This window comes from Paracoccidioides brasiliensis, assembly GCF_000150735.1.
Source record: "Paracoccidioides brasiliensis Pb18 unplaced genomic scaffold supercont2.1, whole genome shotgun sequence".
Lineage (NCBI taxonomy): Eukaryota > Fungi > Ascomycota > Eurotiomycetes > Onygenales > Ajellomycetaceae > Paracoccidioides > Paracoccidioides brasiliensis.
The window spans coordinates 3,215,119-3,235,675 of NW_011371358.1; the positions used below are offsets into that span (position 1 = coordinate 3,215,119).

Genomic DNA, 20,557 nt, shown 5'->3' on the forward strand with positions numbered 1-20,557 from the left:
CGAAGAACCTCGTTCAAAACACTCCGTAACTTTGACTAAAGGACGGAAGGAGGCGTGCTCTTATTTTTAGTCAATATCATCAGAGCGAGATGGGGTGTCACTCTTATGCTTTTTAGCGCATGCACTCTTCAGAAACAACGTGAAACTGGACCACATTATTTTCACTACATCAGGAGAAAGATGATAAGTCTATTGGTAAGTAGCAAAGGAGGAAATTTAGCAGATGATGAATTGACATCATGTAAACAGACCAAAACATTGAAGCTCCTGAGACGCCATTCCATGAACTTTGCGCTATGTACTGCTCGGTGTGGAAGGAACTCGATCCGCAGGCTACGGTCACGAGTGAACCAACGATTGAGAGAGCGGTAAAGCTCGCGAGACAAATAGTAAATGGTAAACTTAGGGCGCAATTTGGAGACCACATATACCAGGTCACAGGCAATGTTAGATAACTCCTGCTGAAGGGTGCTCATTGTCAGATGCGGTCTGGCATCAGCCATGCCCCAATAACTGATATCCCTCGCATTCCGAAAATTGCTGATGAAAACCAAACAAAAAATATAGAATGAAATAAAATGAAAAAAAGAATCCCAGCCAAATGGCAGCTGGAAGGTTAACCATTCCCTCGGATCCACCCCGGAAAACAACCCGGAGAAATCAGGAGAGACGACAGGCGGCTTGCCTTGCATATTTCATTATCTCCGCATCAAGAAAACCCAATGTTTCAAGCTAAGAAATGATTCATTTTTCATCGAAACAACTGGTCCCCATTGAGGACTAAAAAACCGCATTTGTCCCACTGTTGACCTCTTCTATGCCGGGAAACGTCTGGTTCTCGAACCAGTCATTTTATCTGACTCACTGAGGGGTTAGCGGGACACGGTGCAAACCAGAATAAATTGCGCTGGAGCTGTCAGATGCCACAGCTGTCTGAAAATGATAACTGTTCGTACAGGAAATCTCCCAACTTCAAGATGAATATGAAAGTCTCCCTTAATTAGTCCATGTTAAGTTGAAGAACGTAGATGATCCTGAGTGAGGTGGAAAATACCCGAGCATTTGGAGTTGTAACACATGGAGGTTTGGAAGCTTATTCATGAAATCTGGGGCCAAAGTTAGTTTCACCCATGTACATATAAATGAAGCTTCCGATTTTTGGGGGAAACACGCGCCTCAACATAGTCCATATACAAGCTTATTTTTTAAAGACTGACCCTCCACATACCTGCTAACACAAGCCCAGCTTTTCGCTGTAAATTGTTAACCAGATGCTGCTAGGTATACGGACCACCCGTTTGTAGACTGTTAGCAGCACATTTTGGATGGAGAGTCGTTCGGGGCAGACAAACAATGTGGTTACGTTCTCTGAAGAAGCACCCTTGTTAAAAGTCGATCGTGTCAGGTAGTTATAGATTGCATGAGCCCGAGTCTTTGGGGGGTTGAAGCGTTATGGAATCATAGAGTGAGACATGATAAAGACAATTGAAATATTTATCAAGAGTTGACCTGTTGCTTTGCCTATTTTGGAATCCCTCAGAACCCTCAGGCTAAAAAATAATAGTAAACAAGTGGTTCATCCAAGTCATAATAAGGTGATGACAATTCAACCACCAAGGAACCGAAGCGTGCGCCAAGGCTAGCGTTCGCTCGCTCCAGGCCTTGCCATTAATAAATACTTAGCTATGGCACTAGACGATTGACCCGACAGTTGGTAGATGATGGGAATCATTGGGTCATCGACACGATCTTGCAAATAAAAAATAAATAACTATCACCACCCACACATAAAGGCTGTGTTTATATTTATCGTGTTGGTTGTTGGACGGAGCATTCCGTGGTAGAATCGATGAAGTGTTTTTGTGGTTCCCCGCATCTGTTGACATCACGTGCGCCCTCGAGCTCGCCTAACCCTAAGGACTCGGCTGGACAAACCTGCGACTGGCCATCGACTGTCCACCGACTGCCCAACTACCCCCCAGATCGGAGATTAATAGAATATCTACCCTGACTATTACTGCGGGCATAAACTGTCCTTGTTCACATTCCTCAAGACAACCCCCGCTCTTCATCCTCCTTGATACTGGTATCCTGAATAATATCTGTTGGCTGGTGTCAGCTTCGTCTGCCCCCGGCCCCCGGCAAGCGTTTCCCTATTAAATAGCTGCCGCCGTATATCAACTCCCTGATCCTATTCATCTGAGGAAAGGTATGTATCTCGAACCTATCATATATGCTGGTATTGCGTGTTGCTATGTACTGGGAGTGTTTTGGTCATGGTGCTTACATATATTCTGCCATGTCGTATAGCTTGCCGCCTTACGGCCTCGTGCTCTAGATTAACCTTCCGCGAATTTCTTCGATAGTTACACGTGATTACGGGAAGCTCGACCGATTCAAATCCGTGCTTGTGACATCTGCCGCCACTGTAAGGCCCTTACTTGCAATCATTGGATTTGGAGAGGGGAAAGTTGATATGTCCTGGTATGTAACCAACACCCTCCCCCCTCTCATAACGCTACCTTTCCTACGCCTTTATGTCCCTTGAGCATGTGTAGGTGCAAAAGTTGTTAACCGGTTGCATACGAGTTGTTCTGTACACGTGCAACGGATTAGAGCCCTCAATAGATACCACGCATGGAAATAGTCAATCGTATGCCCTGTTGCCATCAAGAATGATTCCGTCTTAACGCAACTTGCTACTCTCAAGGGAGCTCCAGACGCGGGTGACCGGCGCATCATTGATATAAGCCAAAACTGGTAGCGAACGTCGCATTATGGATGGACAACGGCAACAGTATATACCTGCTCCGCCGCATCACATCTCGCAGTCTGGCTCCCAGACGCATATGATGTCTTTCCCGCCACCTCCTCCCCGAATCGCCCATGCAGCTCACGGTCTAGTTCCACCCCCTCCACCAGGTCCTCCGCCTGGTTCAACATATGGGATCCAACAGGGATGGCAACAAGGGTGGGGAAGGCATCAGGCAATGGCACAGCCTTTTCCCCCTCCCCCTCCCCCTCTGCTCAACCCCAACCAAGCTCAAAACCCACATCTAGCGTACAGCGTTACTCGTTCCCGTCAGCCTGCCCCTTTATCTATACCTTCTCGGTCGATATCTAATGAGATACAGCCTCTCACATCCGCAACATATATTCCTGGTGGTGAATCATTTGGTCCCGGAGTTGGCATCCCTCCCCTTTTCACCCATGACCTTCAGGAGCAATACGGATGTCCTCCTGAACAGTACCAATATTCCATTGAATCGGACAGTATGAGACATGTTTCCAACCCAACGAATAGTGATGGAGCTATGCAACATAACACGGGGAATCGATCACATCAATTAACCCTTCCGTTGCGCGACCCTAAGGACGTAATATCTCCAGGACCGCCAACTGCGACTTTGCAAAATCCGCAACCCCACAATTCCGCCCAGGTAAATGAGTCCTTTGTGGGTGGTATGACGGCTCAGGAAGCCGATGAACGTTGGCCTCTCGATCGTGTTTTGCTGTGGCTTGCCCAAAACGGATTCTCTAACGATTGGCAGGAAACCTTTCGCGTACTAGAGCTATGCGGTGCTAGTTTCGTGGAGCTTGGTAGTCGTGCTAATGGCAGAAGAGATCTGAGTAAGATGCACAAGGTGGTTTATCCTCAGCTCACAAAGGAGTGCATCAAGAGTGGCACTGGATGGGATAAGGCAAGGGAACTGGAGGAGGGAAAGCGAATGCGGAATTTGATACGGAGGATTGCTGATCAGGGAACCTCGGACAATGCAACCCTGGGGACGAGATATTACGAGAATTCAATGTTGCCAAGTGCGTCCACAGATGGAGGGTTGGAAAATTCACCCAATTTGGGGCGGGATTCGTTCCCAAGTCACATTACTGGAACTGCTGATAGTAGCCCTTGTCAACAATATACTGCCAAAGCAACACCTCTCAATGTGACTCAGAAGCAATATTCCTGCCATCGGACTGAATCAGGAACTCCGGATGCTCGGTCAGACTTCTCTCGAAGCGTTTTTGGAATGCTGGATGGGCGCCGTGGCCACAGCCCGTCTGCCTCAAGTGATAATGGAATTCTCGCCGTTTCAGAGGAGCACCCTCAAAGTGGCAGTCCTGCCCCTAATTACGTCGCAATGGCACACCAAGAATATGTCCCATACTCTGTGGAAGCGAACGGAAGATCTGATAAACGACACAGTTCTGATTCCATGTTGAGCCGCGGCTTCTCGTCCCAGGGCTTTTTTGGAGGCCAAGGAGGTGGTAGGCAGCCGGACCCCAAGAAAAATGGGCAAGGCCCATCACCACAGGATCAAGGCTTACGCCAAGGAACAGGTGAATCGTATCCCAAGGAGCACGGTAAGGGATTCTTCCACAAACTGAAATGGAAAAAGGGTCCTGATTCCATGCATCCTTCCCCTGAGGAAATAAATGCCGACTCGCCTACAAGTCCGGTGGGCATGCGCCAGGGACCCCCTCCAACATCGGTTTTTGCTAGGCCTGGATTCGATAGTGGTGACATGTCCCTTGGAGAACGGCCCCCCTCTTCTTTCTCAGATTATGAGAAAGTCCAGCCACCACGATCCAGGAATCCCACAAGTAGCGCACCACTAAAGAGATATGCTCTGGCCACACCTGATGGGTGGAATTATCGGTTGATAGACGTGACGGATGTGGATGCAGCAGATGCACTGCGCATTACTATATGTAATAGCCTGGGCATCAAGGATCCGGGAAGTGCACTGATCTATCTTACGGAGCCTGGCCAAATTACACACGAGGATCCGTTGAGTGATACAATGCTGGTCGTAAATCGCCGGACAAAATCAGATCCCCATGGGACTTTGAAATTTTTCGTTCACCTCGCCCATCCATCTCCGCCACCTGCACCAGCACCACAAGCCACCGGTTTGGGTCTGTCATTTGCTGAGCGGCGATCCAGGAATCCAGTAGACGATGATGCTCGACACCATGTATGGGGTGTATCGTCTAGACCTCAACCGCAAGCGATAAAATTTGATGCGGACAAACCACCTCCATATGATCAACAAGCTCAACCTTGGAATTTTGTTAGTGATAATAAGCATGCCAGTGAACAGGATATCGATGGTATAGAAGCGGCAATATATGCTGCGCATGAAGAGTACAGGCGGGAAGCTGAGCGAAAGCAGAAGGCTTATCTTCAATCAAAACAGGAAAGTCAGCAGCAGCTGAAGGAGGTGTCTAAAGTCTCTATAAGGCGGGATGGTGTGATAGATTTCGATTCCCCTCGACTTTCTCCATATGAAGATAAGAAGGCCGATAGCCTCGTTCCACTACGGAAACCCCCTTCAGCGCCATCGGAGTCAAGTACGCTCAGCAAAGTCAACTCTTTGAGCAGGAAACTAGGGGGTAGACCACGCAAGAACTCTGCTCACAAGCGCAGCCCTTCAGATCAAATATTCGAACAATGGGGAGAAAAGCAACGGACTTCAAGTCCCGCGCTACCATCACCTGGCCTGGCTGACGGTCTTGGAGTTGCATTAGCGGGCATTGGGAAAGTATCAAGTGCTATCGGAAAACCATTTCCTAACCAAACTATGACTTCTACACGTTCTCCTCTTTCTTCTTCAGAACCGGTTTCTGGGAAGGGTTGCTCACTGCAGTCCGTTGATTTCAATAATGCTAGGGGACGACGAGCTAGTCCAACAAGTTCCTCTCCTAAGGTGCCCATGTATACTCGCGGGAAGGGAAATACTGTATTCAGAGTACCGTTTTACGACTGGGATGGGAGTACCAAATGCCCCGCTGCTCCGCCTGAAGAAACAAAGTCAGCTGTTCCCACGCTGGAATCTGATTGTTCACATTCCATCAGCCCTGCGTCCGCACTTCCCGATACACAATCGCAACAAAAACAACGGAACCGAAAGTCAATTGGTCCTGACTTTGATTTCCAGGAGACGGAAGTTTCGTTCTCCAGAGTTCCTGTGCATGTAGAAGATTCGGATGAGGATTCAGATGAAGGCCTGTTTGCGATACCATTAGCTGGCGCGAAGGGTGGGGTGCAGCCAAAGAAAAATAAAGCACCGATGAAGAACATTAATGGTGGTCAGGGTCGTTCCGCTAAACCTGCTCTGACCGTCAATACTGGATCACGGGCAGCCAAGGGAATGTCCGTGAGCTTCAAATCACCAAGTACGGTAGAACCTTCGAATACACCGTCAACCCGAAGCACGGACAATGAGATTGGTGGAGAACAAAGCTTCAATGAATCCGCGAATGATGACAATAGCTCGTCAAAATCGCCGGAAACCAGCAGGGACAGCCGTCGCCATTCAATAATCAGGGATGACATTTGGGCTAGCAGACCTCCGGTTGATGGTATGATTGATCATCTAGATGATTTCTTCCCAGACGTTGATCTGGATGAACCATACGTGGAAGGGAGCTTGATGTCTCCACCAATGTCACCCGTGGGGGGACCAGGATCGAGCCTTGGCGCAGAGCTGTCCGATAACCAAACCTTGCGAAACCGTGCTGCCCATGGCACTTTGAATTCTCTAATGTCACATGACAGCATGGACACGCTGGGCTCAGATGAATCTACATTGAAAGCTAAAGGGATAATGAATAACGTTGCGCAGCGGAATATCAATCGATCTCAAGGCGGTGGGCTAACGCGTATGAAATCCATCCGTGAGGTTGCAAAGGGGGCGCATCAGATTCATAGAAATCAGAGCATAACGGCTTCCAATGCTAAATCGGGCGCTCTACTTCGACGGAAAAGTACTAAGATGTTCGGTGCGAAGATTTTACAGGTTAAGCCGGGCAGTCGGCTGAGTGAGCATCCGATTCCCATGCCGCAGAATGTTGGGGCTGGGTCGCAGAGTAAAGTGCCACAGAGGCAGGCTACATTCCGAATCATTCGAGGTCAACTTATAGGCAAGGGTACGTATGGAAGGGTTTACCTCGGCATTAATGCTGATAATGGTGAGATCCTGGCCGTGAAACAGGTGGAAGTGAGTCCGAAGGCTGCAGGCCAAGACAAGGATAAAATGAAAGAGATGGTCTCGGCACTCAACCAAGAGATCGACACGATGCAACATCTCGAACACCCCAATATTGTGCAGTATCTTGGCTGCGAGCGCGGTGAGCTGTCCATTTCCATCTACCTCGAATATATCCCTGGTGGCTCCATCGGCAGTTGTCTGCGTAAACACGGCAAATTCGAAGAAAGCGTCGTTAAGTCCCTTACGCGTCAGGTTTTAAGCGGGCTGGCATACCTGCACGACCAAGGCATCTTACACCGCGACCTGAAAGCGGACAACATCCTTCTAGACTTGGACGGGACCTGCAAGATCTCCGATTTTGGCATCTCCAAGAAAACGGACAATATTTACGGCAATGACGTGACGAATTCAATGCAGGGTTCTGTGTTCTGGATGGCACCGGAAGTTGTCCAGTCACAGGGACAAGGTTACAGTGCCAAAGTGGACATTTGGTCACTTGGCTGCGTGGTGCTGGAGATGTTTGCGGGCCGACGACCGTGGAGTAAAGAGGAGGCCATCGGGGCGATTTTCAAGTTGGGGAGTTTGAACCAGGCTCCGCCGATTCCTGATGATGTGTCTGTGGCTATCACACCGGAAGCGTTGGCTTTCATGTATGATTGTTTCACGATGTATGTTTTCCTTTTCCTCTTTTCTTCTCCTACCGTCTCCCCATTTTGTCGTAAACTTTTGTATACGTGAAACTAATGGTGGTAATTTTTTGGGAACTTTAGTGACACCTTCGAACGACCAACTGCAGAGACTTTGCTGTCTCAGCATCCCTTTTGCAAAGCTGATCCACTCTACAATTTCTTGGATACCGAGCTGCATGCGAAGATTCGCCATGTTCTCTGAACGACTTTGATAACCGTCGTAAACAAATCTAATAGAAACGCAGGCGTATATTCAGGGATTGTTATTGGTGTTAATCTCTTTAACTGGTGAGTTTGTTATGGTTGTATGTAATCTTTGATTCTTTCTTTGTTTTGAATCTCTTTTAATACTTCACTTGTTCTACTCTGCTTATGGCTCATTTACTTGCATTGGATCTTGCCTCTCTTATTATCTTTTCGCAACTTTTGACATACCCGTTTGGGAATTTCATTTTGTTTTTTATTTTCCTTTGGTCATTCGAATGGAATGTATATGGATGACATTTTGGTCTGAATTATATGGGTTAAGAGAGTGAGTGAATGGTGGCAAGGAGCTTCTGGATTAAGGTGTTTCTTGTTTGAAGCTAATCTTTTCTCTTTTTTTCACGGTTTACTTTTTCTGTGAATATATATCCGACATATTAATAACGAAAATAAAAATAGTAGGAGAAACATTAAATATATATCATCTATTTATGAATGCTAGAGTTGAGTGATCATTTCTTCTCCGGCCCTGGTAAGATTTGATTGGGTGTATTGCGCTTTTGCGTTTGACGAACTATAGGGTATAAATTATATACATCTCTATGTAGAAGGCATGAACTGAACTTGTGTATTCTCTTGCTATATTGATTGCCCAGGCAAACACTCATCGTGGCATCAACTTCTATTCCTGCTGCGGCTTCGACGTTCACTAGTCGACGATCGCATCGTCGTCTTTATCTTCGCCAAGCTCAGCTTGTTCGCCGCCTGACTCAAACCCAGTAACACCAACTCTAAAAACAGCCTCACTCCATGCTGCAAAAGTGTCAATATCCCATACGCCATCCTCATGAGCCTTTTGATTCCTTTCCGCTGGCAACAGTTTACCATTATGGGCAATTTTATTATTAGTATTAGACTCCACTTTCGCCCCAGCTTCTAGAGTAGCTGTATACCCATTGAAGAAATCCTCATAGACTTGAATCACACAATCCTGCACCGCACTCACAAGCGTCTCTGTTGTCCCAGTATCGTCGAGGTAATCATCAAGAATCTGTCGAAGATGGGGTACTTCCATCTCGATCGCTTTGACAGTAAGTCGCAACGCGTTACTATAGGACTCGCTCCTGTTTGTGGACTTGGCTGGCGCGGTGAGAGATCTGGTCATCCTGGAGGCGAAGGAGTTGGTGAAGTCGTTGATTACCGTGCGTAACCTGCCGTCTAGTTCGACTTTTGCATCAATCATGTTTTCTACGACGCGGGGTAGCAGGCCACGACCAACCAGCCGCATGAGGTTCCGTGGGTTAAAGAGACCTCCGCGTTCTCTAAGTTCCCAAAACGTGTTAGTTACACCGGAGAAGTCGAAGGAGACATCCGGGCTGACAAATTCGATATCGAATGCAACGATTTGTTGTTTGAGGAGGAGGAGGTGTTTGATTAGAAATAGCTGAGCGTCTGCTGGAGAGGCCTTTGCGGATATTTGGCTGCTTGCGGTGTGTAAGGATACGTTGGTTTGGTGGACGATTTGATGAGCTAGATCGTCAAAAACAGTTGACTGTAATGATTTTGTTAAAGGTATAGAAATAGGAGATGGAAGTGCTAGGTATTTATTTACATACATTAACGAGGCGATAAATACGACTCAGCAGCCAAACTGCCTTTCTCAAAGTTGGGTACCATCCCTCAAAAACGGCCCCGGAATCAAAGTCCCATCGGGGATCCTTTTCTTGAGGTGAATCAATGTCTTCGTCAACAACCACGGGCGTCTTCGGTACAGGGGTTGACGGTTCAGCAAAGGACTGCTTTCTGTGCGACCCAGTATTGGAATTATTTGATTCTGGTAATGGTCTTTTTCGATTACGAGCTGGGTAATCAAGGTCCTCGGGCCGCGGCTTATATTTCTCAATTTCATCTCGTAGTATTGCCTGTGCACGAAAGACAAGTCGGGTTTGTGCATCCTCTAAGGCGGGTTGGATCAAGACAGAAAAGTCAAGTTGGGTCGGGTCTGTATACTCTCCATCTTCCTCGGGATCCGATAAGTAACGAGTTTGTAGCAATGAGCAGAGCTGGCACAGCTTGACAAGTTTTGTTTCATGGATGATCCTTGGCCTCAAGTGGTCGTAGAGCGGCTCGCAGACAGCTTCTAGAAAATCATAAAGCCCTTGTTGGCCATGAAACCACTGACCCCATAATTCAAATTCATCTAGACAAATCCCACGAATATAACTGATACTAGCTCGTGCAAATGCTACAAGGTCTTTCGATGTGCTTGGAGCCTGCGCAATATCGTTCAACCTCTTCCGCAATATAGGTATTACCAATTTACCTCTAGTAGCTGAAAAACTACTATGAAGCTCATTGAGCAAGCTCTGGTATTCAGCTTCAGCGCCTTGCTCTGAATCAGCAGGCGGCACTGCTCGTTTTTGTATTTCTAATCCGATATCCTTTAAATCTGCAGCACCCACGCGAAATTTAGCATATAAAAGAGCAGACATAGTGGTATCATTAAGCTGCCGGTCTGCAATTCTTTTCGCCACTCCCGAAGATATCTCCCGCAGTGTGGATACGAAATGGCCCCTGATCAATGTGAGGGCACGAGTCAAAAGAAGGCGATATCGAGACCTATATGTCTCTGATTCTTTTTGTTCAGGCTTTTACAATTAGTATATAGTCATAGCAAATTTTTTGAATGGAGCAAACACTCACATGAGCCTGCATATAATCCAAGCACTCGTCCAGCCGTTTCAACATGTCGGAAAAGTCTTTCGTCCGCACGGAATTTCCTGCGCTCGGCGCATTCAGTCTCCGTGATACGGGATCCAAAAAGTCATAATATTGTAGATTCTCGTGAATATCCTCGGCTAGTCTGGCACTGCGTTTCTGCGCAGAGAGTAGCCCCTCACACTGGTGCTGGAAGGCTGATGTTTGCGTTTCCACAGCTTTGAATGATTCGGAAAGTCTAGATAAAAGGTCGAGCGTAGACATAGTGTCATTTAGAAGAGAATCGAGATGCGATTTTGAAGCTTCTAGTTCATCAAGACACAATCTGTTTGCAAGGAGAGATTAGTTTCGTTGTCCGTTGCAGAGCAGGAAACAGTAAAACTGGGACCATACTGATATTCTTCATAGCTGACCTCTAGCAACTCACTCCCAATGGAGCCATACCATTGCGCAAACTCAACGTCATTTTTAATTTCCTCCATTGAAATTTCTCGTGCATCGCCCGCCCCTTTGGCAGACGGTGAAGCTGCGTTGCTGGGATGGCGAGGTTGATTGTCAATCTCCGGGGCCATAATCAAGCATGATAATATAAAAGTAGGCAATGTTACCTCATCGCTGTTCCATTGCTGTGCAGTCACCACCTTCTAAATAACAAGAAGGCTGTGATATTGTGGGGTATTAAAGATCTTCTTCAACATCTTGTTGAAATGGACACCTTTATTTAGCTGAGAAGTTAATCATGTCTCTTGGGCTACTTATTCAACGTAAGCAACAATTCTGCCGGGTCTTGCCGCTAACTAGGTAGTTAATGCTCCAATGGAATTAGTCAGCAAATTAGCTTCCGAGGTTCCCGTATAAACTTTCCCTCAGAGTCCCATGAAGTGACATCAATTAACTCGGGTATGATGTGTCTCGATAAGCTGCTCAAACCGCAAAACTTGACCGATGGGTGGGGAACGTCCCTGAAATAACAAAATAATGTTTAAAAGAAGTAGTAAACGACTTGCGTCACAACCCTTCATAGCTCCAAAATGCGCCGCCCAACGACCAATCTTCTCTTCCCCACGATGCCGCCCTTACTCTACCACTGAACCTCCCAAGCCACCGAAGCGATCTCTTCTACCACCAGGCTCAGGTCCCTACGTTGCCGTAGCAGGCGTGACTGCTGCTCTGTCCTTGGGGTATTTTTATACAGGGGACAGACGGGGAAATCAGGATGAAACATCAAGATTTTTCCGGCCAAAAGTTATCCTCCAGGAGGCCAAACCCGACAAGAATCTATCAACAGAAGCAACCAGAGAGTCGCTCAGCCCACAACATGTCCAGGTGAAAAGGAGTTGGGAGTGTCCGGGGTTGTACGCTTGGGGATCAAACGCAGGATCGGTTGCGAACCCGGACTCGAATGAATATGTCATCAAGGCTCCAAGAAGGATATCATATTTCGATGGCATGGTTCTTCGTGATGTCAAACTCGATCAAAATTTTGGCGCTGCAATTTCAGAAAATGGAGATTTGATACAATGGGGCAAAGGCTATTCAAGGACTGATTACAAACCAACCAAGACTCTCAAAGGCAAAGACCTTGTGTCCTTGTGCATTTCAGCAGACCGGATCATTGCGTTGTCGTCAAATGGAAATGTTTATTCACTCCCTGTATCAAAATCCGAGCAGGAGAATGGCAGGAAACCTTACGAAAGCTCCTGGATCCCCTTTTGGCGAACGCAGGCTGAGCTGAGTTACCGCCCGCTTCAACCACAACTTGGGTTGGGTGAAAGGGTGATCGCAATCAGTGGAGGACTGGAACATGCACTTTTGTTGACGAATTCTGGTCGCGTCTTTTCTGCTGCTGTTGGCTCAGAACATTTCCCTTCGCGTGGTCAGCTTGGTATTCCAGGGCTGACGTGGAACAATCGACCCAAGGGGCCATATGACCTATGCCACGAAGTTTGCAAGCTACGTGGAATCTATATTACCAATATCGCAGCTGGCGATTGGCATTCTCTGGCACTTGATAAAGCTGGGCGGGTCTTCGTATTTGGTGATAATGTCTCCGGTCAGTTAGGTTTGGATACAAATATCCTAACTCCATTCAACGATACACCAGAAATTCTCCCCCTGGAGCATCTTTATCCAGCCAGCGCCTATCAGATAAAAGCAACAGGAATTGCCGCTGGGGGCACAAACAGCTTTTTCATCGTCAGCGCTAAGAGAATTCTTAGTTCCCTGGAGATTCCAACCGCTGTTACGGATCTTGGCCGTGTCACTACAGATGTTTGGAGTTGTGGAAAGGGACTATATGGTGTCCTCGGGAATGGAAAATGGACCCACGTTCAAAACAAACCCTCAAAAGTGAAGGCTTTAAGTGGCTTATCTGAATACAGTGATACCGCACAGAAGATCGTGCCCATTGGTATACGCCACATTTCAGTAGGAGCAACCCACGCCGCCGCTGTTCTGGGCAACTTTACCAATGTTTCAGGATCGACAAATGGCTCCCAAACGGATACCTACTGGGGTGCGGACGCTTTCTGGTGGGGTGGCAATGAGTTTTACCAACTAGGAACTGGAAAGAGAAATAATATCGCGTCCCCGACGCACATAAGCCCACCAGCTGATGTTGACATCCGTGACAACCAACGTGACGAGAATCGGTTCCAGATCACTCCTCGCCGTACCGTAAAGTTAGACGGAAGGAAGGTAACTCTGGAGCAGCGAATTGAGTGCGGAAGAAACGTTACTGCGGTGTATTCTGGAGTTTGATACACTTTACTTCGGTGTCGGCATTTGAAATCTACAAAAGTTATTTCTGTAATATATCGTCTGTGAAGTATAATATGGGAGGTGGGTTAGCTGGTTTTAGCCCCGCTCAATTTTCTGGATCTTGCAGCGTTATCTACTTCAAACACTTATTGAGATGATCTGTCTTTTTTTTTTTTTTTTTTTTTTTTTTGGGATCTGATTAATGACAATTTCCTCAGTATTTTCTCGTCTAGGTTTGAGCGAATATAAGATCGACCGATGTTTGCAACGGTTGCAACTCCCTGTAGGTAACTAACTTATAACTGACTAATTAACGTAATTCCCAAGAGAGCGGAATCACCCAAGCGAGCAGACCACCAATTCAAAATATCTTCTCATTTAACTACTCATCCATCTCAATGCACAATTATGCCACCAATTTTCAATAAAAATGCTTCAAATTCTCTAGAGAGAGAGAGAAGACTTGAGCTCACAATAAATGCTTTAAAAATGCAAGAAATATTCTCAATTTGTGAAGCTGCATATGTATTTAATATATTATTCTCTACTCTAAATTATAAACTTAATGACTAAACTGCTTGCATAAATCTACATGTAGATTCAATCAAATTAATTCAGACTGAAGAGAATAGGCTAGTTGAATGAATGATGAATCAAGCTAAACAAGAATTTTTCTCACAGCTGGCATTTGTTGAAAATACAGTTAATTATCTTCTAATTATATAAAATTTCATCATCTTCATTACTACTACTCTCTGTGTTAACAAGAACTGAGTATCAAATCTAATAATAAGCTATTCAGAGCTTTAGACTCACTACTCTAAAGACTATAATTACAACTAGATCAAATATAAAAATATAATAATTATTCAGATTTAATTTATTATCATAAAGATTATAATTACTAAGTATAAAAATCTATTAGAGAATATATACAACTTTGATGAGATTGATATTGCAATAAGACTTTATTCTCTTTAAGATTATTATTAGCAGTAAGTGCAACAGCTAGATAAAGCTTTTATCTATAGTCTGAAAATCAGAAATAAATAATTATAATTGAATTAATTAATATATTAAAATGAACTCTATTCTCATATATTTAATGTAAATAAAATAGAGAAGTAAAAAGCAAAATAAATCTAAACATCAAATTCAATATGCAGAAGATCTAACTAGAAATGAAGCTTAAAATCTTATTATTTCATTAGCTACAATCTGTTGAACAGATAGTTATTCAACTCTATAAGTATCTATTATCTAAGTCTGCATCATATCAATGAGCTCCATAATGCTGCAGCAATTGTGAGGCTCTTAGACATATAAGAGTAAGATGTCTTGAATCTAGTGTCAATTAATTTTATTTAATTAAGTATTGTGGTGTTGAGATAATTTGATTTAAATTCTAGTAGGTTGGGATATGATGATTTTATGATCCGCTCGCTTGGAAATTATGTTAGTTAATAAAGTTAATAACATAATCAATAAGTGAGTAAATCATATAAGTGAGTGAACCACTTCCCACTCTCTATATAATGAGAATGTTTTCAAAGTCTCAACTATAAAAAAAAACTAGTAAATTATATTATAAATTATTTTTTATACACTTAGAGCATGTATAAGCAGTATGTTCAATAATTTCACAGACATTACACTGTAATGCTGCATGTTTTTATGATCATAACTCAGCAGTCTCAACCATCTCTACTCCCATTCATTGACTCTTTGTACACAATTCAAGCTTTCTTCAATTCTCAAAGCACCCTCTTGAGCTATATATGTACAGCCTCTTTCTTGTTTTTTCTTTTGTTTGGCATTTTAAGCTTTTGACTCTCTGTTTTCAGTTGCTAGAATAGCAACACTATGTATTGCCATTTGACATCCCTTGACCAGCTGACTTAGAGCATGATTAGTTGGACTGGATGGGCTCTGTGTATGATGCTTGATATATTCTTTAACTTTCTCAGCCTGCTGCTTTAATTGGTGTACATTATGTGATGTAACTGTCAATCAAAAGGTCTGAGAGTTGTGAGAGGTCCCTGAGAAGGTAAGAGTATGCATCATGATATTAAGCTATGAGAGAATCTGCTCAGGATTATATAGAACCAGCTCAGCAGCTCTAAAACTGCTTTTGATATTGCTCTTAGTCAGAGTCTATATCTGAGCTACAGAATAGAGACTCAGAAACTTCTTTTTGTCAATATGATTGATTTCAAATCACATCTGATTTTCCATCTGCTGTCTATACATAGTTTTCAAGAATGAGAAACAGCCAACATTCAATGACTGAAGAAGATAAGAGGAATGTGATAGCATATAGAGGATAATGATTTGATTCTCAGTACAAAATTGATCAAATTTAGCTGAGGCATAGCTTCAGTGTCAGTCTAGAATCAACAGTCAATATCTGCTCTTCATATAGAATAGAGTCTTTTTGTTGAACATCTCTTTCAGTCAGTACAAGTCTAGCTGATCAGTGGTTTGATCATTCTCACTGACTTCAATCACTCAGTCATGTGATAGTCCTTCTGTCTTATACCAGCAGAATTAATGCATTTTTTCTTTGAGAATAATTATTGTATATAAGACTCAGTCAGTTACATTGACTCTAGCAATAACAGTCACTTATTCTCAATCTTCAGACTGTACAAACTTAGGATTCTCAGCTCTTTCAGATTCAGTCATCACTCTAACAGTCTCAATTACACTCATCTGAAACTCTGTCTCATCAAAGTTGTAGATATCATCTTTCAGAATCTTATACTTCACAATAGTATTTTGTACAAGTCTAAATCACTTACAGATAATCTTAGAATTCCTATATAAAATCTGCTGATGATTATACTTATGTGAGAACTTGAATTTTAACTCATTATGATGCTTGATAAAGTTTTATACTCAGCATTTACCCATTGTAAGTAGGGAATTAGATTCTTAACTGACAAGAAGAAGATTGATTATTTCTCATACAGCTGCAACTGAGGAAGGCTGATCTTGCTCATCTATGATCAGAATCCATTGAACAAGAGATTCTTCCTCTGTAAGACTAAGTTTCCAGTTCTTTTGAAGAAGTGTCAACATGTGCTGTATGACCATGTATGTAATGAGTTAAAGTTATATAAGAGACTTCATATAGCTTTGCTGCAGCTCATACACTTGAAATTTGATCATTTTTAAGTGCTTGAATGGCTAAAAGAAGCCTTCCTTCCTGAGTAGAGGCTTTATTTCTTTGTGTGGTTGACATTTTTGATGCAGAGCATTTCTCATTGTATGAAGGGTGGGAAGTGGTTCACTCACTTATATGGTTCACTCACTTATTGATTACATTAAGTTACACTGATGACGTAAGCCGCTAGCTGGGAAGCTTGGACCACCGCTTATTAAAAAAAAATATAAAAAAAATAAAAGAGTTGGATAAGCAACGAACAAGTCAAATAGAGCTTGCCTTGGGGTTCTTGGTTGAATTCTTCCGTAGACGTCTGTTCTATTGGGATTTCAATTGAATGAAGGCCAGTTGAAAAAGGGTTTTTACCATGCCTAGAGACAAGCAAAAGCGTGGACGCAGAGCCGAAGCCAAACGAAAGCGAGACGATGTAATCACGGACCCTACGGTGCTGAAACGACAGAAATCCTCGGATGTCTGCAATTACCCCAATCCTTCGTATGAGCAACTGGAGATAAGGGGCGACTACATCCCACTCGATGAGGAGCCAGTGGACTACACGGGAACCCCCTTTTATGGGCTCCTGGATATCGAGGAGCAGGAATATTTTAGTCATGCAAGCGGTCTCCTGGAACTTAACCAGTTCGAGACCGAGGAAGAGAAATCTATTTTTATAGAACGAGTATACGAAGAAGCCAACGGGAAGGAGTTGAAGATTGCCTGCAGCCAGTCATGCTCAAGACTGATGGAGAAACTGATTTCAGCTTCTACCGTTAGTCAGATTAAACGCCTCTTCAGCAAGTTTATTGGTCACTTCCTCAACCTCGTCCAACATCGATTCGCGAGCCACTGTTGCGAGTGCTTGTTTATTCATGCTGCGCAGCATGTAACATCGGAAATGAAGAAAAAGTCATCCAAGGAGAAGGAAAATTTGGAGGAGGATTCAACAAGTGAATTACAGCTAGAGGATCTATTCTTGAAAGCAATTTCTGAGCTTGAGGGTAACTGGGGTTACTTGCTAACTGAGCGATTCGCGTCTCATACAATAAGGCTGCTTCTTTTAGTACTGGCTGGCAAGCCTCTGCGCAATTCGTCGACTACTACGGTTATCGCAAGTCGCAAAAAGGAGTATCTGGCGTCAAAAGTTGGCACGCAACTGGATCCTTCGATTTCAGAGAAACGGGCTGTTCCAACTTCGTTCAACAAAGCCTTGGAGAAAATGATGAAAGATTTGGTTGCTGGTCTCGATAACACTTATCTGAGAGCCCTTGCAACTCATCCCGTTGGAAATCCCGTTTTGCAACTCTTATTATCAGTCGAGCTCAGTCATATGGGGAAATCAAAAGCTAAGGATCCCGATTCCTTATTACGAAGACTTGTCCCGGATGAGAACTTGCAGGGAGACGGTGAGAGCGCAAATTTCCTAAAGGGCCTCTTTTATGACCCCGTTGGCTCGCGACTATTGGAAACGATAGTCCAAGATGCCCCAGGAAAGTTTTTTAGGCTATTCTACAAAATTCTAGTTCGGGAGCGAATTGGATCATTCTCAAGGAACGAGATTGCTGGACATGTCGTTGTGCGAATTTTGGAAAGATTAAGCAAAGACGATCTAAAGAGTGCCATGGACATGATTCTCCCTGAAGTTGCGCCCTTAGTCGAGCGCTCACGGCTTACTGTCATAAAAGCTTTGATTGAGCGAGGCATTGTCCGGGGTGTAGATCTAGGTCCTCTCGCGGCTGCCCTTTTGTCGGCTTATGGGGATGATGCGGTTTCAAGGATTAACAACATGTTGAAACTGCAGCGGTCTAACCAGGAAAGTGACGGTACTACATCATCTTCCAATACTTCCTCTCCAGAGCAATTACATGGATCTCTCCTTGCGCAGGCAATGCTAAAGTCCACCGGTCCTCTCAGCGAACTAGTACAGTCAAGTCTTCTCGCCGTTACTACAGAAACTTTAATTTCTATCGCTCAGGATCCAGTTGTTTCCCACGTCCTTCAAGATGCACTGACACTTCCAACTTCAACTCCTCAATTCCGTCGTCAAATAACTTCCAGGTTTTCAGGAAAGATTGCTGAACTGGCATTACACTCTAGCGGATCTCATGTTGTTGATGCCCTTTGGCCGGCAACGAAGGATTTACTCTTTGTTAAGCAACGATTTGCTGAAGAGCTGGTTGTGCACGAACGCGCTCTTCGAGATTCATTTGTTGGGCGAGCTGTATGGAGGAATTGGTCTATGGATTTATATAAGAGGAAAAGAGGAAGCTGGATTGCAATAGCTAAGGGATTGGAAGACAGTACCGATATAAATCCGAACGCTTTGACACATAAACCGAAGTCAAACATAGACCTAGCAAGGGCTAGATTTGCAGCGAAGGCAAACGGTTCAAAAGCACCAAGCTAACACCCCATCAAAACAAACAAAAAATACCTACAACATCTGTGAAAAGGGTGAGATAGCCGATATACGAAGGGGCCCGATACGGCCTAGAAAGGGAAGATGATGTACGAAATAGGAAGGCGGTGAATCCAAAATAGGTAATCCTCCGTGAGGCAGAATAGTGATTGTATTGAACTGACTGAACTGAATTGCCTCTCAGTGAACAGAGGATTTCACTTCTCTTTTATAGAGGTGAGAAATGACGATATTCTTATGCTTATACTGCTCATTTTACATACAATTCTAGCCTGAAAAGGCAAGCAAAGGCATAACAATGAGAAAGATATCCCTCAATAGAAGAACTATCAATGAATGAAAGGCAAATGTGATGGCGTAGAACGGGCTCCGTCCGGAACTACTCAACGGCGTAAGGCCACTCGGCTGGAAAGGGTAATTGCAACTGCCTAGCAACAGCATAGCAACCGCGCTAAGGAAAGGGGTATATAAACAGAGCCTTCCCCGGACCCGTCTTTTAAGAATCATTTTAGTGTTTCGTTGAAATAGCTTACTGAGTTGGCAATCAAACACCAGTTTACCTACGCCTAGATTGAAGCCGTGACAGCAAATACTTTGAGTATATTCATCAATAGACGAACAATTGATGAGAGATGATTGAAGAAAGGCAAATTCTTTTGTGTATATCTATCAATAGAAGAACTATCAAAGAAAGGCAAATTGAGATGAAAGCAGTAAGTAAGCTGCATGCAATTACAGCATGTTGAAACCATGATGCAGGGGTTTCTTTCAAAGATTTCTTCCTGCCAAGACACTATATAATATCATGAAATCTTAATTCTACCAGAATCTTACTTATTATTAATATATGAATAATTATATTAATTATGATATATTGATTTTTAAATTTCTTTTCAAATTTAATTCTTCTTTCAATATGATTTGAAATATTAATAATGCTACATATACTCTTATAATTATATTTAAATCTATTGAGATCTTAAAGAAAACTTATTTATTTATTTAATTAATCAATTTTATATATACTTATATTATAGAAAAAGACTTTAAATCAAATTACTAATCTTTAACTATTCAAAATAACTGATTAAAAGATGCTCTTTACTCTGACTGATCTTCTAAATATGTATCTGAAATTCAGCAATAAATTATTATTAAGATATAAACTACTCTATAAGAGTGAGAAAAAAATTGTACTAATATTATAAGTAAACTTAGTTTGAAAAAATTCAATATTTCTATCACTATAATATGAAAAATTATGAAAATTACTGAATTTTAGAAAAATAAAACTAATATAAAAATATAAATTAACTAAGAAAATAAGATAAAAATATTATTAATTTTATCTTGAATATAAAGATTAAATCTTTAAAGATTAAAATTTAATTATTTAATATAATAAAATTTTTATTATTCTTTTTTATTGATATGATATATATTAAATATAATAAATCAAAGAAAAAATCTTCATATAAAACTATATTTAAAAATAATAAAAGAGTTCTTCTAAGTTTATTCAATTTAATATATAATTTGATGATAATAATATAGTTAAGAATCTATTATTATTTAATCAATATAACTTTAAAAAGACTTAATAGATAGA

The 20,557-nt window shown here is 43.0% G+C and overlaps 4 protein-coding genes across 4 annotated transcripts; 3 read left to right on the forward strand and 1 right to left on the reverse strand.

Moving 5' to 3' along the window:
* Window positions 1-2,777: 2,777 nt before the first annotated feature.
* PADG_00966 (STE/STE11/BCK1 protein kinase) lies at window positions 2,778-7,886 on the forward strand (the record flags this gene model as incomplete). Its single annotated transcript, XM_010757767.1, has 2 exons — window positions 2,778-7,663; window positions 7,766-7,886. 2 exons carry the CDS (start codon window positions 2,778-2,780, stop codon window positions 7,884-7,886), a joined length of 5,007 nt encoding a protein of 1,668 aa, XP_010756069.1.
* Window positions 7,887-8,597: 711 nt separating this feature from the next.
* PADG_00967 (Golgi transport complex subunit COG3) lies at window positions 8,598-11,178 on the reverse strand (the record flags this gene model as incomplete). Its single annotated transcript, XM_010758255.1, has 4 exons — window positions 8,598-9,440; window positions 9,505-10,536; window positions 10,592-10,931; window positions 11,000-11,178. The coding sequence occupies 4 exons, from the start codon at window positions 11,176-11,178 to the stop codon at window positions 8,598-8,600; spliced, it is 2,394 nt and encodes a 797-aa protein (XP_010756557.1).
* Window positions 11,179-11,584: 406 nt separating this feature from the next.
* On the forward strand, window positions 11,585-13,366 carry PADG_00968 (uncharacterized protein; the record flags this gene model as incomplete). The annotated part of the gene is made up of 1 exon (XM_010758256.1): window positions 11,585-13,366. One exon carries the CDS (start codon window positions 11,585-11,587, stop codon window positions 13,364-13,366), a length of 1,782 nt encoding a protein of 593 aa, XP_010756558.1.
* Window positions 13,367-16,899: 3,533 nt separating this feature from the next.
* On the forward strand, window positions 16,900-18,936 carry PADG_00969 (RNA-binding RNA processing protein NOP9; the record flags this gene model as incomplete). The annotated part of the gene is made up of 1 exon (XM_010758257.1): window positions 16,900-18,936. One exon carries the CDS (start codon window positions 16,900-16,902, stop codon window positions 18,934-18,936), a length of 2,037 nt encoding a protein of 678 aa, XP_010756559.1.
* Between the last annotated feature and the right edge of the window lie 1,621 nt (window positions 18,937-20,557).